Source organism: Lagopus muta, chromosome 6, assembly GCF_023343835.1.
Source record: "Lagopus muta isolate bLagMut1 chromosome 6, bLagMut1 primary, whole genome shotgun sequence".
Taxonomy (NCBI): Eukaryota; Metazoa; Chordata; class Aves; order Galliformes; family Phasianidae; genus Lagopus; species Lagopus muta.
Window position 1 is genome coordinate 25,508,722 of NC_064438.1, and position 15,190 is coordinate 25,523,911.

At 38.5% G+C, this 15,190-nt stretch overlaps 2 protein-coding genes across 8 annotated transcripts in view; one reads left to right on the forward strand and one right to left on the reverse strand.

Annotated features, from left to right (window-relative positions):
* CAPN3 (calpain 3) overlaps positions 1–7,604 on the forward strand; it is a 27,860-nt gene extending 20,256 nt beyond the window's left edge. For all 5 annotated transcript variants that reach the window (XM_048947857.1, XM_048947858.1, XM_048947859.1 and 2 more), the window contains 6 exons: positions 530–594; positions 1,593–1,661; positions 2,195–2,273; positions 2,699–2,815; positions 3,176–3,234; positions 3,350–7,604. In XM_048947857.1, the coding sequence (XP_048803814.1) occupies positions 530–594; positions 1,593–1,661; positions 2,195–2,273; positions 2,699–2,815; positions 3,176–3,234; positions 3,350–3,376 (416 nt within the window). In that variant the 3' untranslated portion in view covers positions 3,377–7,604. The remainder of the gene's footprint in view (positions 1–529; positions 595–1,592; positions 1,662–2,194; positions 2,274–2,698; positions 2,816–3,175; positions 3,235–3,349) is intronic.
* ZNF106 (zinc finger protein 106) overlaps positions 5,366–15,190 on the reverse strand; it is a 37,714-nt gene continuing 27,889 nt past the window's right edge. For all 3 annotated transcript variants that reach the window (XM_048947856.1, XM_048947854.1, XM_048947855.1), the window contains 6 exons: positions 13,651–13,713; positions 12,786–12,905; positions 12,317–12,388; positions 11,381–11,452; positions 10,673–10,819; positions 5,366–9,677 (listed from right to left, as the gene is read on the reverse strand). In XM_048947856.1, coding sequence (XP_048803813.1) covers positions 9,621–9,677; positions 10,673–10,819; positions 11,381–11,452; positions 12,317–12,388; positions 12,786–12,905; positions 13,651–13,713 — 531 coding nt within the window. In that variant the 3' untranslated portion in view covers positions 5,366–9,620. The remainder of the gene's footprint in view (positions 9,678–10,672; positions 10,820–11,380; positions 11,453–12,316; positions 12,389–12,785; positions 12,906–13,650; positions 13,714–15,190) is intronic.

Here is a 15,190-nt window from a genome sequence, read left to right on the forward strand (position 1 = left end):
TAAAGACAGTTATGATATAACATACATCCCCACCCTTGAGCAATATTCTCAAAATTATGTAGGGTTTCAAATTCACAGCTTTTCTACTTTCACTTCTGCAGTCTTTAGCTAGAAAACTTTACATAGAGATGGTCTGTATGGCTGATCAGATATGGATAATACAGAAACGAGCAAAAATTCATTCATAAACATTTCTAGCAGACTGCAAGGTCCCTTTAAAGAAGTCCTAATAGAGGGGAGGAACTTTCTTCCCATTTAGCAATTATTTTAGCCTACAAACCCTAGGCTTGCTTAGTTAACTGGAAATTGATTTAGATTTTCCAAAGGCTTTTATTGTATACAGCAGGTCCCAACTCACCTATGAAACACAAGCAATACTGTTACTCAGAGCCTTTACAGATATTTTTTCTCACTTATACCTCGTGGGATGAATTAAGTCAGTTTGGCTTATACTTTGAGTACTCAGAGTCCTACCTAAGAGGAAGAAGCGACTACTGACTTACATGGTCTTTTGTATCATTTATTTCAGATAAGGACCTAAAGACAGAAGGATTTGAACTAGAATCTTGCCGCAGCATGATTGCTTTGATGGATGTATCCTTTGCCAGTGAAAGAGGAGTGCCTGATAGCACACTGCTCCACCTGAGTTTTACTCCCTGACCACACACACACAAATTGTTTTTAGTAAGCTGGAAAGCAGGCCAGTGTGTTACAGGCTGTTATCAGATAACCCAGCATTCCAGGGTGGCACACATGAACTGCAGTCATCTCAATGTTAGCATAGCTGGCAGATGAAAACATATCAAAACACAGAACTATGGAGTAAGTATGATGCCCTTTCTTTAAGTCATCTCAACAGAACTACAGTTCTTGCCAACAAAATCACTCTCTCTTCTCTTTACATTTTCAGCACATCACACATTCCACCTTGTGCTTAGCACTCAGCATATAGCAGCTCTCTCGGAGCAAGTACAATAAAACACTTTGCAAGATGTCACATGGCATTACCTCCAATGCAGCACCACTCAGTTTTACTACCTAAGGAGGAAAACATATATGTTTCCATATGCTTCCATAACATATGATTTTGAAGGAACATAAGCACATTCAAACCAGACTGAGCTTATAATTACAGCCTAGAACCATAATGGTTGGAGGCTGAACACAGTTCAGTAAGTTATTTTAGTCAACATTTTGCTTGATTCTCAATTCATTTCAGCAAGGCAGAAAAAGCTTCACTCCAAGATAAAGCTCATTTGTCTTAAGCAGTTTTGGGGGAACTTCACCAGTGGGGGCACTTGGAAAAAGCTGCTAGAACACGCTGCTTTATGTACATTACAACAGCTCCAGGAGCAACTCTCCTGCCTGTATTAGAGGTTTATTACTACACAGGGAAATAACGCTTCACAATCCCAAAACAAAATAACACTCACAATAACCAAAGAGCTCACCAGCACTTTACTGTGCCATTCAGCCCTCTCTCAGTGCTCAGGAAATCTGAGCTGGGTTTCACATTCACCCCTCTCACCCATAAAAATAATTAGTTTTCCATTTACAATATTGTTTTTTTTACCTGAATGCTTGCATTGCAGACAGATGGCTCAGGGAAGATCAACTTTGATGAGTTCCGACACCTCTGGGACAAAATCAAAAGCTGGCAGGTAGTGCTGCTCTTCATAGCTCCACAATGCAAAATCTTGTGTAGAGAAACCAGACCTCATTATGTACCCTGCACCAAAAAAGCTCCCAGAATTGCAAACTAGTTTTTAAGATGAAGACTAATGTCTTCCTTCAGCCTTTTCTTAGCCTAAGCAAACATCTAGAGCTACAGCATTCATGTGAGGAGATTCCCCCCTAAGAAAGGGGGAGGCACACAAGATGGAGGAGGAGGATGGGAAATAGAGCCAGGCACTGCAATTAGCTTAATTAGGGCAATTAAGAGAGAGGATTAACAGCATAAACTCAAGTCAAGTGAGGAAGGTCTCTGGGGGGAAAAGTTTTTTCTTTTCACAGCACAGATCTAACTCACGTGTCAGGAGTGAGGGGAGCTGTGTGTGAACAACACAGATTGCTGAACAGCAGCCATGGTGATATAAGGCAAAGCCTCCAGGTGCTGCAGGGTAGCTCTCGCATCAGCAGGCATGTCCTACAAAAGTATAAGCTATAATTTCTGCTGTGTACTTCCTTTTTGCAGAAAATCTTCAAGCATTACGATGCTGACCATTCAGGAACCATTAACAGCTATGAGATGCGCAATGCAGTCAAAGATGCAGGTAATTCCCCCTGTGTCCAATGCCCAGCAGCCAAATAAACCTTCTTTAGGTTGATGTATTACAGAGAGAGGTCAGGAATACAGCCCAGCCTTTTAAGGAGGGGCCCTAGAAAAAAATTTTTTTTTTTTTCCTCCAGCAGAAGTTCTCAAATATATCTCAGTCTCACAAATGATCAAAATCAAAGAAGTACTAAGTCAGCACTCACATTTGCCTAGTTTTACCCTTTTAATTTGAGCAGAATGTGTGTAACATCTGTGCAACTCCACTAAGAGCACACAGGATGTGCATCAGGGAGCCCACCTGTGTGCAAGTTAGCTTTCAATGATGCAGTCAGCCATCAAAATTACCTACTTGCTCTCATTTAAGCTGTAGATCCTTTATTGTTGTAAAAGGAACAACCAAACCCATTTCTGGCCCCACTGCAGGGTTTCGGCTGAACAACCAGCTCTATGACATCATCACGATGCGCTACGCTGACAAGAACATGAACATCGACTTTGACAGCTTCATCTGCTGCTTTGTGAGACTGGATGCTATGTTCAGTGAGTGGCTGCCTTCATTTTACAGCCTTGTCCTCTTCCCTGCCCCCAAACACACTCTGATATTAAAAGGAGAGTTTATTATACACAGCACTATTGCCTATGTATAATTTTAATAATGCATGATGTGTGCTAGGTTATGACATCCATCCCATACAAACACAAAAAATAATAAGCCATTATGTATCTCCTTGTATTAGCTATGGAAAAAGCATAGCAGAAATACTTGCTGACCAGAAAAGCAAACGCGTGCACAAGTTTGGATAACACAGTGGGAACGTGATTTAGTTTGCTGCATGGGATCATCCTTACACTTTGGTTGCACGATAATTTATCCTGTGTATTTTTCTGTCATTGATTTAGGGGCATTCCACGCCTTCGATAAAGATGGAGATGGAATCATAAAACTCAACGTCCTGGAGGTAAACTGCTTTATGTTGCTATCTCCAACACGACACCCCAGTACTACATTATTAATTCCCAGCACTGTCTCACACATTCAAGTTGGCCTGATCTTTAATTCCTTCTCTTCCTTAGTGGCTGCAGCTCACCATGTACGCCTAACATCAAGGAGAGCCTTAATCAAGGACCTGCTCCAGATTGCTGTTTTAAGTAATGAACTCCATCCATCCCCCATTACAAATGAGCATTTTGCAAGATTCCTGCTTTGCTCACCAAAGATAAAATGTGCGTGAAAGAACGAAGAGACAGCCACGCTGCAGCAAGCAAAGCAGTGCTCACTTCCTGTACCTACTGCTGTAGTATCTCCAGGACATTTACATTCAACCATGAGGATTAATTTATTGATGACTGTATTTAGGTTTTCCTGCATGTTAAGACACAGAGCATACACCTTAACTCTGTTTATATTGACAGTTGGAAGCACCATCTCTATAGTCAGTACAGATCAGGTAAAACTGAGTCTGGATCTGAACTGTGCAAGTCAAAAGTGTCTCCTACCACCTTGTAATTAGTCATTAACTCTGTTCTGATGTTGCTACTACCATTTCAGCCTTTTCATACCGTTAACTATTTCACTGAGATTGTGCTAATTACATTAATGAGTCATGATCACATATGTCTTTACAGCTGTAGCTTTGTGGGTTGATTCTCTGTTGTGCTGGAAAAGTGGGCACCATGCACAGCAGACTGCAGTGTCTGTGTATGCCTTGCTCTGATGCCTCAGTAGAAGCAGCAGAACTAAACTACTTGCTCTCGTTTTTAGTATCTCCATGCTACCATGCTTGGACATACAATAGTTTTAGAGTGCTGGTTTTTTGGTGTTTGTTTGGTTTTTATTTTGTTTTTTTGTTTTTTTCTGTTTTTTGTTTTTAATTGTAGCCCATTTTCTGTAACATTGAGAAAGTGGTTTTCCGCTTTCAAGGAAGCAGTTCAAGAAAGAAAAAAAAACACATAAAGTATACATTAATTACATACGCACACTTGTCTTCAGCGTCCTATTTTTCTTAACTAACAGTTTCTGGGTTCTCTTTTCATCTCAGAACTGCCCAGACCCCAACACAGGCAGAGTACTGAGCACTGTCCCATCATTCTTCTGGAGCTAGAGCAGCTGGTTTTATCACAGACACTTACTGGCTTACTTCAGATGCACTGTAAAACGTGAGCTTGATGGGCTTTCAGAACTGGTCAGTGATCAGCACAAAAATGGATAGAAAAACAGCAACAACAGAGAGCACGAAGGCCAGACTTTATCAGGAGAACTTCTTCTGAGAGGAAAGCCACTCTCATACACGTGGTCACAAGGCAACAGAGGATGACAGGGCTAAAAAGCAGCAGCAGAAAGCAATCTGCTACAGTAAAGCAAAACTACAAAAACAAATCTTGGCATCTACCCAACATTATTCTGATAGTTTGTACATTTAACTGAGGGATTACTAAGAAACACATAAACCTTTTGACTACATAGAGTTCTTAATATTATTGTCTTGTACTGTAACTTCCTCTGAAAGAGTAAGAGAATCATAGTTTATGTAATGAGTTAACCTTTAAGCTCAGCTTTTGTTTTAACCCAACTTAAGTCTCCATGATGACTGGAATACTAGAAGCCCTGGGTTCCAGCCATGCATTATCTCCACTAAGCTGTTATTTTCCATACAAAAATAAGGCAGATGCTCTTGGTTGGGGTCTTCACAGAAAAACAAAGTCTACCAGTCAAAAGATCTGGATTTTTTGACTGGCAATTGAAACTGGCTCTAAACCTCCCAGCGAGTGAAAAACAGTTCTAGAGAACCTCCCTTTGCAACAAGCCATGAAGCAAGCCTGTCTCAGTGCATTGTCTTGTGGCCTCTGTTGGGTGGATGGTTTCCATCTTTCCTGCTGAACTATGACATCTTCGATTCCTGCACCCTGCAAGCAGAAAACTGCATCAGCCCTCTCTGTCAGCACTGAAGCTTGGCCACTGCAGCGTAAAATACACAGCTCCAGAACAACCTGGCTGACTTCAGCCAGCCACAAAGGGAACATCATGTTGTACTTTACTGAACCCTGTGAAAGAATCTTTCTATTCCAAACAAAGAAGACTGACAAACCATAAACAATATAAAGAACTTTTATTTTTATTTTCTTTTCATTTTTTTGGCTGTGTGAAGTTTCATTATTACACTCACAGTTTCGTACCAAAATGAAAGAGGGAAAGCAAGGTCGATCTGTGCAAATGTTCTACATAGCTTAAGTCATTACTCAACCATGTTGTTTTATTCCACTTTAAAAACTTATTAATATTTGCAGCCAAATGAAATTTGAGAAGCTGGCAGGTGCATATGACAGAATATATACCTACACAGTTTGCTCTTTACTTTCACCATTGAATATTTTACAATTAGCAGCTGATACAGTTTCCTTATCCTTCCTCATATATTCTGCAATTCTGGACAACTTAAGACTATGTTTGAACTATAGTACCATAAAAGCCTGAAAACCAAGATTTATCCAGACCTACACTTCAATTTTAGAGAATGAAAAAAATCTTTCTAGCACCATGCTTTTATTTCTGGGAACCTGCAGTTTGTGAGCTTTCAGTCATTGTCTACCATGATTTAGCACAAGTACATGGTTTGTAAGTGTGCACAAAGACCTGTGCTACTTCAGCGCAGCACAGAGCTGAACTGTTTGGAAGGTCCACAACCACACACCTTAATCAAGGCAAGCAGAAGCTGGGGTATGTAATGCATCTTCATACAAACAGATGCAAGTTTTCCCTCTGGCCCCTTCCAGACAGGGAAGCAACAGCACTAGGCCATGCAGTGCTGCGCTGTCAGTTAGCTATTATTTTTCCTTTGATTTGAAGGAAAATGGAGCAAATAATACCAGTCTAAGCACTGTTTTTTGATTCAACACATGTGAGCATGTCAGATAAAGCTTTGTGGCACATTTGAACTTTTGAAGTGATTATTTTATGCTACTTGCACTCTTCTTTTTGAGCTTGGGTAGGGCTTAATATAAGCGCACCACAACACATTTCCCCACTTTTGAAAAGAATGATATCTAACTGGTTTCAGTAAAGCCTCTCCCATCTCCATATTACAAAAGATACATACAGTAACTCTGAGCACTTCATGCCCATTGAGGACTCACAGCTGAACAAGCAGCATTGCACTGCTAAGAAGAGAACGGTGACTTCCACCCACATTCCCTCAGCATTCTGCAAGTCCAGAGCTCATATCTAACATTTGACTAATGAAATAAAACAGCTAACCGTAAAAATCAACCCTCACTTCACTCACTCTTCCACACCCACAACTCCTTAGTTGCATAAAAACCAAACCCATAACAAAAACAGTCCTGAACACTGGCTTCAGATGTGTAGTGCTGCTTCTCACACGGAAGTTGCCCCACTCATATTTCACAATGGCCCTTCCTGACCACTCTCTGACCAGAGGTATACCACAAGTCAGAACCCCCAGTTGCAAACCTGGAGAGGACCTAATCAATGGTTGCCAATCGAACACACCAATTTACCATTGCTCTTCTGCAACCACATGTGGAGGAAACAAACAGCCATTAATGGAAGCTGCATTCCCCACAGAAGTCCAAGGAAGTATGTGGAATTTCATATCTGCATGACAACTTCCTAGCAAATCCTGTTAAGATAACCTCATGACAAAGCAGCACAATATTTCCTCTGAGCCCTTAAGTAATATACATATATCTTTTTATACATACAAAGCAAAATTGATAAGCACTCATGCAGCTCTGCTATTTTCCTGTCTCTTATCCATTTTAAAGATTCTGAAAATGGATCTGTAATCACCTATGAAGTAGCAAAAGACACCACTGGTAAAGCTGGATTTCCAAAGTCCAAAATTTTGGATCGGACTGTTTTTAAGAACAGAGAAGGAAATATCACTGACTACAAGAAAAGTCTCCTTTTACACCGTCTAAAAAAGATCAACACAATAACTAACCAGGAATGCAAATAAAGTGTAATAACTGCCTTTGTTGCAACATTTAGTGAGAAAGATCTCTGCACATTCCTGAAAACAAAGGCATCAGCTGAGAGGATAAGAATCACCAAGTATCAAAATCTACTTTCACACACAATGTTTAGTGATAGAACCACTCCACATGCTTGTCCTTTGACCACAGAGCTCCACACCATCACTTCAGTAACAACTTATGAAGAATAGCTCAAAAAGTCAATATTGTTTCCTTCCATACTTCTACATCTCCCTCACTGGGGTTCAAAAAAACCTCTTTAATATCAGTCATGGTGGAAATAGTTTAAGTCATATGAAACCCTCTACTTATTAAAAAAAAAAAACCCACAAAAAAATATCTCAAACACTCTCGGAGATTTCAGAGCAATAAAGCAGAAAACAATGCATTCCCCTACCTCAAAAAAATACATAAAACTCTCAAAGCTGCCTTGAGTCTAAGTCACATATTGCTTTTATTTCTCCTGTCTACAAACATCTTAATAAAAACAAAAACAAACAACAGCAACAAAAAAAAAAACACCTCCAAAAAAAAAAAAAAAATCACCTAAAGAACTACAAAACGCATTGGAACCTCAAGAATTCCTATGTCTGAAGTAGGATTCTGTTGTATATTGTTCCTACTTTATTCCTGTCTTTCTCAAGAAAAAAACCATCAATGTCAAGCAAACACAGAGGAATTATGCTTGTGCAATAACACAATATTAACATTGTGCGCTTCAGAGAAGGCCCTGAAGTCCCTTGATTTGATAGCAGAGCTGAACATCAATGGGCCTCCTTCAGTCAGTCTTGGCCTAAAAAGATTTTGTTGCAGTCAAAGAATGAAGCTACAAAATACATTTGGTCTATGGATAGCATAGGAAGTCTAGAATGGATGGTTAAAGAGATGTCCACTGAAAGCAGTACATTCACTTTGAAAAGCATTGGATATGCTTATAAGTGACTCAGTTTTGACACTGGAATATCTTTATCTTCTGCTACATTTTAAGGAGACTCCTGCTTTTTTTTTTTTTAATTAAGCAGAAGGCTAGTCAAACACCAACAAAAAGGTTTTGGGCAGATTAGTTTCATTGTTTAAGAGACTTCTTCGCCAGATTCATCTTGCTGCGATGCACGATGCTTTAAAAAGCATCACAAATGCAAAAGTTCAATTTCACTGAACACAATAGAAAAATGAGGTCAAGTCTGCAACCCTAAGAGACAGCAGCAGAGGCACCTGCACAAGTAGAGACTCTTCCACTTTGCACTGGCTTCCCTGTGTCCATTATGTACGTTTCTGGAAACAAGATAATTTTTTTTTCTATTAAACATGCATTTTGTATCCCCAGCTTCTGCTTGAGAATTTTAGACTTAATCATAGAATCCTGTTGACTTTTTGTGAACTTAATACAGCAAATTAAGCCAGTTCACAACAGAAACAAAATAACACTAGATCTAAATTCTTCTACTTTATAGTGACTTTGAACTTCTATTTGTTTGCTTTGTAATAAAGATACAGGATTATGGAATTCCAAAGGAATCACATAAGGAATCCAACTCTGGTGATGTATCAAATAATAGTGGTTACACTGAGAAACAAAAGCTGATACTGGTTTCTCCCTTCCTGCACATTAGGACCTACGAGAGACTAAGATTGAAAGAGATGAGAGCAGAGCTGTTCTGCTGCTGCTCGCATACCTGTCAAAGGACTGCTTTCCTCCAAAGAAAACACCAAAACACCTCAAGAGGTGTAATATTTAGGGTAGCCTGTCACCATATATATTGTGGCAATTATAGAAATTTTTTAGACAAAGATTAAAATATAAATTACAGTTAACGTTAAAAAACTCATTCCAGTTCTCCGTAAAATACCATTTCTTTTTATGAAGAAAGCCAATATGTATTCTAGATACACTGCCAGATTTTTTGATGTTCTGGTTTGCAGATTTTTATTAAAATCAGCAAAAATAGATATAATAAAAACAGGCATGTTTTAGTTAGACACTTAACAGGTTTCAAGCTGAGTGTGTAAATACCAGCACCCATCGTCATCTAACTTCTAAACACCCCTCTGCACTTCCCAAACATTCTCAAGAACATACTTCATAAAAGAAGGCAGACGAGGGGGGAAAATAGTCTTATTTGTCAACAAATTGAAAACTTGACAGAATCTTACATTTGGGCCACTTCTTAAGTGACCAGCCTTATGTCTACAGCATGTAACATAACCTGCAGCTCTGTAGCAAGGCTTTTCAGCTCCACTTCCTTTTTGCATTCCAAGTAGTAAAAGCAAGAGAAAAGACTGGAGTAAGAAACTGATGTTATTTGGAATAATCTTGACATGAATTACTTCCCAATGTGGGAGGTGAAAAGTTTCATGAGTCAACCCTGCTGTCATCCTCAGCATGTCTTTCAATGTGTCCCACAGCATCCTAGAAAAGAAACAAAGAAGTCACTGAAAAAAAATGACAAAAACTAAAAGATTCTATAAGCCTCAGTAAAGGTGACACTCTGGATGAAGTAAATTTTTGGCATGAGCCTTCTTAAAAATTAACACCAAGCTATTATAATTTACATAAAATCTTGTGCACCACATGATTCAAAGAAAACAGAACAAGAGCTTCCTTTCTGACAGGAAAGCCTTACCAAGTAAATGCATCCTATCCAAAAAAAGTGCTTAAACTGAAATTAAGGACTCTACTTCTGTTTTTCAGTTCTAAAAGAAACTTTCTTCTATTGTGTATTATCAAAAGCATTCAACAGGGAGGCACAGTATATTGCCATAGAGTAAAGCATGGATTTTACATATCAACATGAATGGCACAACCTTCCTACTCCTCCTAACTCTTTCCTCATGACTTGATCAAGCTAGACTCCAACTCTCAAGCCTTCTTCAGTTTTGACATCTGTGCTGGCATTAACATAGAATGTTACAATTACACAGACTGTTACCAAAACCAGTCTCCAGCAAAGAGTACATAGCAACAGTATCCACAGAAATTGCATGTACAGATTAAAGTTAAATAAATATATTTCAAACTGATATTTGTTCATCTTAAACAGTAAACTATACCACAAAAACTTAACATCTTAAGTATAGTTACCAGAATTGCTTGTGGCATTGCAAGAGTTTTACCACTTCCATATAAGATTTTAAACCAAACTATTTTAAGTTTACCATATCTCAAGTTATACATCAGTGCACTCCTTACCTGTTACAAGCTGAACCCTGTTAGCCTTGTATGGTCTAACTACATTCAGTTAGGCTATTAAAAACAGAAGAATTTATTAATCTTTAAGAGAAGTAGAAGTCCCATAATTGTGTTGACAGCATGTACTTCATATTTAGGTGTGGGAGTTTTTTGGGTTTTTTTTTTTTTTTTAAACCTTTCTAGTATAGTACCAAATACAAACTTGAATCAAATACCTGCTTGGAACCTTTCCTGGAAGTAAAGAAAGCATCACAGTTCTTCCAACGGCATTTTAAGGTCTGAAAATTTGGGTTGGTGTGGTCAGTTAGCAAGTGTTGTTTCAGGTGGTCAACAACTCCAAAGATCAGTGAACATCCATGCCACTGGTAGAAAAAAAAAAAAAAAAGCATACCCAAAAATCACCCAGGGGAAAAAAAAAAGTAGTTAATCCCTTTATTCTTGCAACTTAACAATATTCAACAAGGATTGTTCTCACACATGCCTCCTCTAACTTCTTAATGTTCTTATTCCATACATTCTCAGTGGAGTCTCTTCATTCAGTTATAAGCCTGAGATTTTTCCTGCTTCTAGTCATCATTCAAGATCATCAGCAAGAATGGGTTTAGAAAAACAAGGCCTTGCCTTTACAGAACTTCAGCTTTCCAGAGACAGAGCCATTGTTTTGTTGTTTTTTTTCCTGCTCTTTTAACTATTTTCATGCCACTATCTAAAGATCATCCAAAAGAAAAATAGTTCTAAGATGCTACCATTGACTTGCCCCCAAAGCATGAGAAATGCAACTACCAGTATATACTCAAAGTGATATTTAAAAGATTGAACTGTAATAGATTAAAGGTCAAGCTACCCAAGGTTGAATAGTGACCACTCTAGAAATCAGTATAAAAGCTATACCAAAGAGAGGCCAAAGATGTTTTGCTCATTACCCAGCAACGATAGTTCTGCATCAGATTAAGCCTCACAGCTCTGACGCTGCCATCATAACATCCAGTGTAGATCTGTAAAAGAAGTATTTATGAAGAAAAAAGCTGGGAATAGAAAAAATGAAATCAAGTTTTGAAGAAGATTTCAGGGTAGAATATATTAGATGTAAGATTCTTGTAGTCATACATTATTTAAACCAATAATACAGAGAACCATACAAGCTGGAAGTTTTATTTATTTCAAGTCCTTCTGCCTATTGGAAATGCATCACTAGGATATAACAGCGAATTTGCTGTGGGTGACAGACTACAACTTCCTTTTTTGACTACCACAGAAAATTACTGTCCTTCACTCTTCAATAAAGCCACTTATCTGGATGCTTCTTTGATTTCAGAATGCCCAGAATGGATTATTACAGCAGGACTACTCAAGTTTCAGACTGAAAGGACAAAGCTTGGCTGCACTTAGCTCTCCATCTCTCTCATATGAGAAGTGAAGCTTGGGCCATAGGTATTCCAATACATAGATCAATTCTGTTTTTACAGATAATGACCATGACCTTTTAACATATCCTATAAGCTGAAAGTAAGTTAGCAAACAAATTCCTACACATCATGCAGATAAGTACTTTTACTGACTATTTTATGCAAATATTTATCCAGAAGTGTTTCTGAACTCTACCTTGCCTGAAGAAATAAGTCTGTGCACTTAACACAAGTGCATATCTTTGTGTAAGTTCTTTCAAAAGTTACCCATTCAATAATATTACACAAACACAAGGCTGCTGTAACAACTTGATTTTTTGGCTGACATTTGTGAATACCTCTGCCTTAGCTGAAGAACAAATTCATTTCATTATCTGAGAAAAAATAAAGTTGCCTAAATGCTTTCGGAAAATACAACTTCCTATTTGAGATCAGTGAGAAGAGGGAAGTTACCATGCTCTTATGGATGGTCATGCACATGATCATATCTGAATGGCCTCCATAAACTTGCAAGCGGTCATGTGACTTGAAAGAAAGAGAAACAGACATTTACTGGCACAATAGTTAACAGTTATTTTTCCACAGACATGCAAGTGACAATGCTTCCAAAAGCAGTTTCCTAGGTAGCAATCAACACTCCACCCAGTGGATATTCCAAGTTCTGTAGGCACAATGAAAGCTCTCTATTTTCCATTATTTCTGTGATTCCTTCTGTTGGGTTTGATCTTTCAAGAAGATGAAGTCACTTTCCCACTTCTTTGAGCTGAAATTATCATTGGATAACAATAGTTGAGGTTATGCTCAACTCACGCATTTTGACCGCAAATTCTGAGTGGGCCAGAGACCAGTAAGCACAAAGATGACTTCCTGAAATCATTTAACACATTAGGTAGATTTTATTAATAACCATCTATACTCTTACCTGTAGTTCATAAACACGAACAAATTTATCGAGGCATGCTGTTACCATCACTTTCCCCAGAATGTTCACAACCGTTACTGCGTGGTTATGACCTTTATAGATCCGTACCAGTTCTCCAGTCTGTGCCAAGAACAAGGAGAGCCAAGCAGCTTATCATTTTTAGTGAAACAAAACTGTTTTAGTTTCACTTTGAATTGCTAGCTTCAACCCTCACCAATCACAGAACAGATATATCCTTTATTAGACTTCCATTTCTTACAAAAGCACTTACAGATTATGATAAAGAATATTTTCTTTGCTTAAGTTAACAAGAAGTCACTGCAGTCCAATAGAAATGCACATCACTATGAGAAATCTACTTCCCCTCTTTCCATTATTATCTACATGTTCCCATCTACCCTGCAATTGGTACCGTGTTGATCAGTACCAGTAGTATTTATGTAGCCACAAGGACCATTGAGCAAATTTAGCTAAATACACAGAAATACACTTTTTTCCCTGTCAATTAACTGAAAATGTGGTAAGTTTTAGTCTCATTCATTGCATGGCTACAGAAACCCTTTCCACATTATCAGTAGCTTTGTAGAAATATTCACAAAAACAAGAGCCCCTGATAAAAGGGTGTTATATACCATATTGAGTGTGTCAACACATTTAACGATGTTTCCTAAAGCATTTTACCCCATGCATCCCCCCTTTACGGTAGTGCATAGTCCCATTAAATAAAGAACAGAAACATATGGTTTTCTTTTCTGAAGGTTATTTTTTTCTACCACCAGTCATAATTATTTGCAATATTGACATTGTAGCACAGGTTTTCACTGCCTTAACAGAAGTCATTCCAGCTTTATAGAGAAAGACTTACATGAATGTTGTGGGCATGGACAGACTGGTCACTGGAACCACTGAACACCAGATCATTCACAACCTTCAAAAAAAAAAAAAAAGTGTTATTTCTACTCACTTCTATGTAACAACATGGAAGTAGCCAAATGAAACATTCTGATTAAAGTTCAGAACATTCTGATTCATGATTGAAGTTGCAAAATAATATTTCCTGTATCTGACAGATAAGAAAAAAATCAACCGAGTACAAAAAAACACACGCACCAAGTTAATTGAGAGCTAGGAAGTATATTAAACTATCCTAATGATAATCTGATACTTCACAACTGACATTAGAAGCCCACCAGGCTAATTTATCCTGCAGGCTACTCTCTGAGGGCTAACTGAGCTCCAGATCCAGGACCAAGTGAACCAAATACAGAATGCTGTCCCCACATGCACGATAAAACCTAATGCTTCCTGTTACTGCTGAATCTGCTGTGTGCTTTTGTTATAGAAGACAGTGTTCCCAACAAGTATCAGTCTAGAAAGGATGCTAAACAGTTCCACCATGGATCAAGAAGGAACCACAATACACTGACATGCATGCTGGACTAGGGCAGAGAGTTCACAAGGAAAAACACACCATGTCAGTGAACCACATCCAAGACAACAAGGACTGTGTATGGAACAGTCATCCCCTATTTATAGATGACTGTGGTTAGAGCAAAGCAGCCAGACAAGCATATACACCGACTTCAGACAATACGTTACATCAGACCAAACAATAAAGTAACCATCAAATGGGCAGGCTTATGTCATTCATAATGACAAAATTAAAACAATCTTCTTAACATGAATAGAGCCATTCAATCTGAAATGCAATATATGCCACCTGAAGACTGTTCATTGACAGGAAAGCTGGCTCTGGCTATACCAGTAACAGAGTTCTTTTAGTAGTATCCTGAAATTATGTCCACATTCAGCAGCTCAAAAATTTCAAGCCTAGACTTAAGGAAAAAAATTATGCAAAAAGCATATTTTAGTTCAGAATAAATAGTGATTCTTCTACTGAAGAATAGTTTTCTAGATTCTTTTTTTTTCCAGTTTCCTGAGAGGTTTCTACAATTAAGGTACGTGAAAACTAGCTTCACCTTTTTACCAACTTTTCCTCCATTCTTTCATTCTGGGGATCTCACACTTCAAGATTCCCTGAAATTGTTTAATAATGTATAACCAAGATGTTATAATTGCAATATAATCAAAAGAGTAAGGCAAAGCAAACAAGGATCACAAGAGAGAATAAGTAGAAGAGCTTACCCTTGGGTTGAGCTCACTAGAAGATACCAAAGAGGAGGATCTCCAGAAGAGATCCTTCCCCTCTGGTAGCCAGCTCTTAAATAGGTCCAGGAGGGGTGGAGCCTGGCTCCACCCCTTCCGGCAGCACAGGTGAATTGCCTTCACCTGTGCTCCTCTGGCTGACTCATGGCTCACCTCAGGTGATCAATCAGAGGTTCAGGCCGTGACTCAGCAGTTCCCATACAAATAATAAGAAACAAATGTGTTTCCTACAAACATAA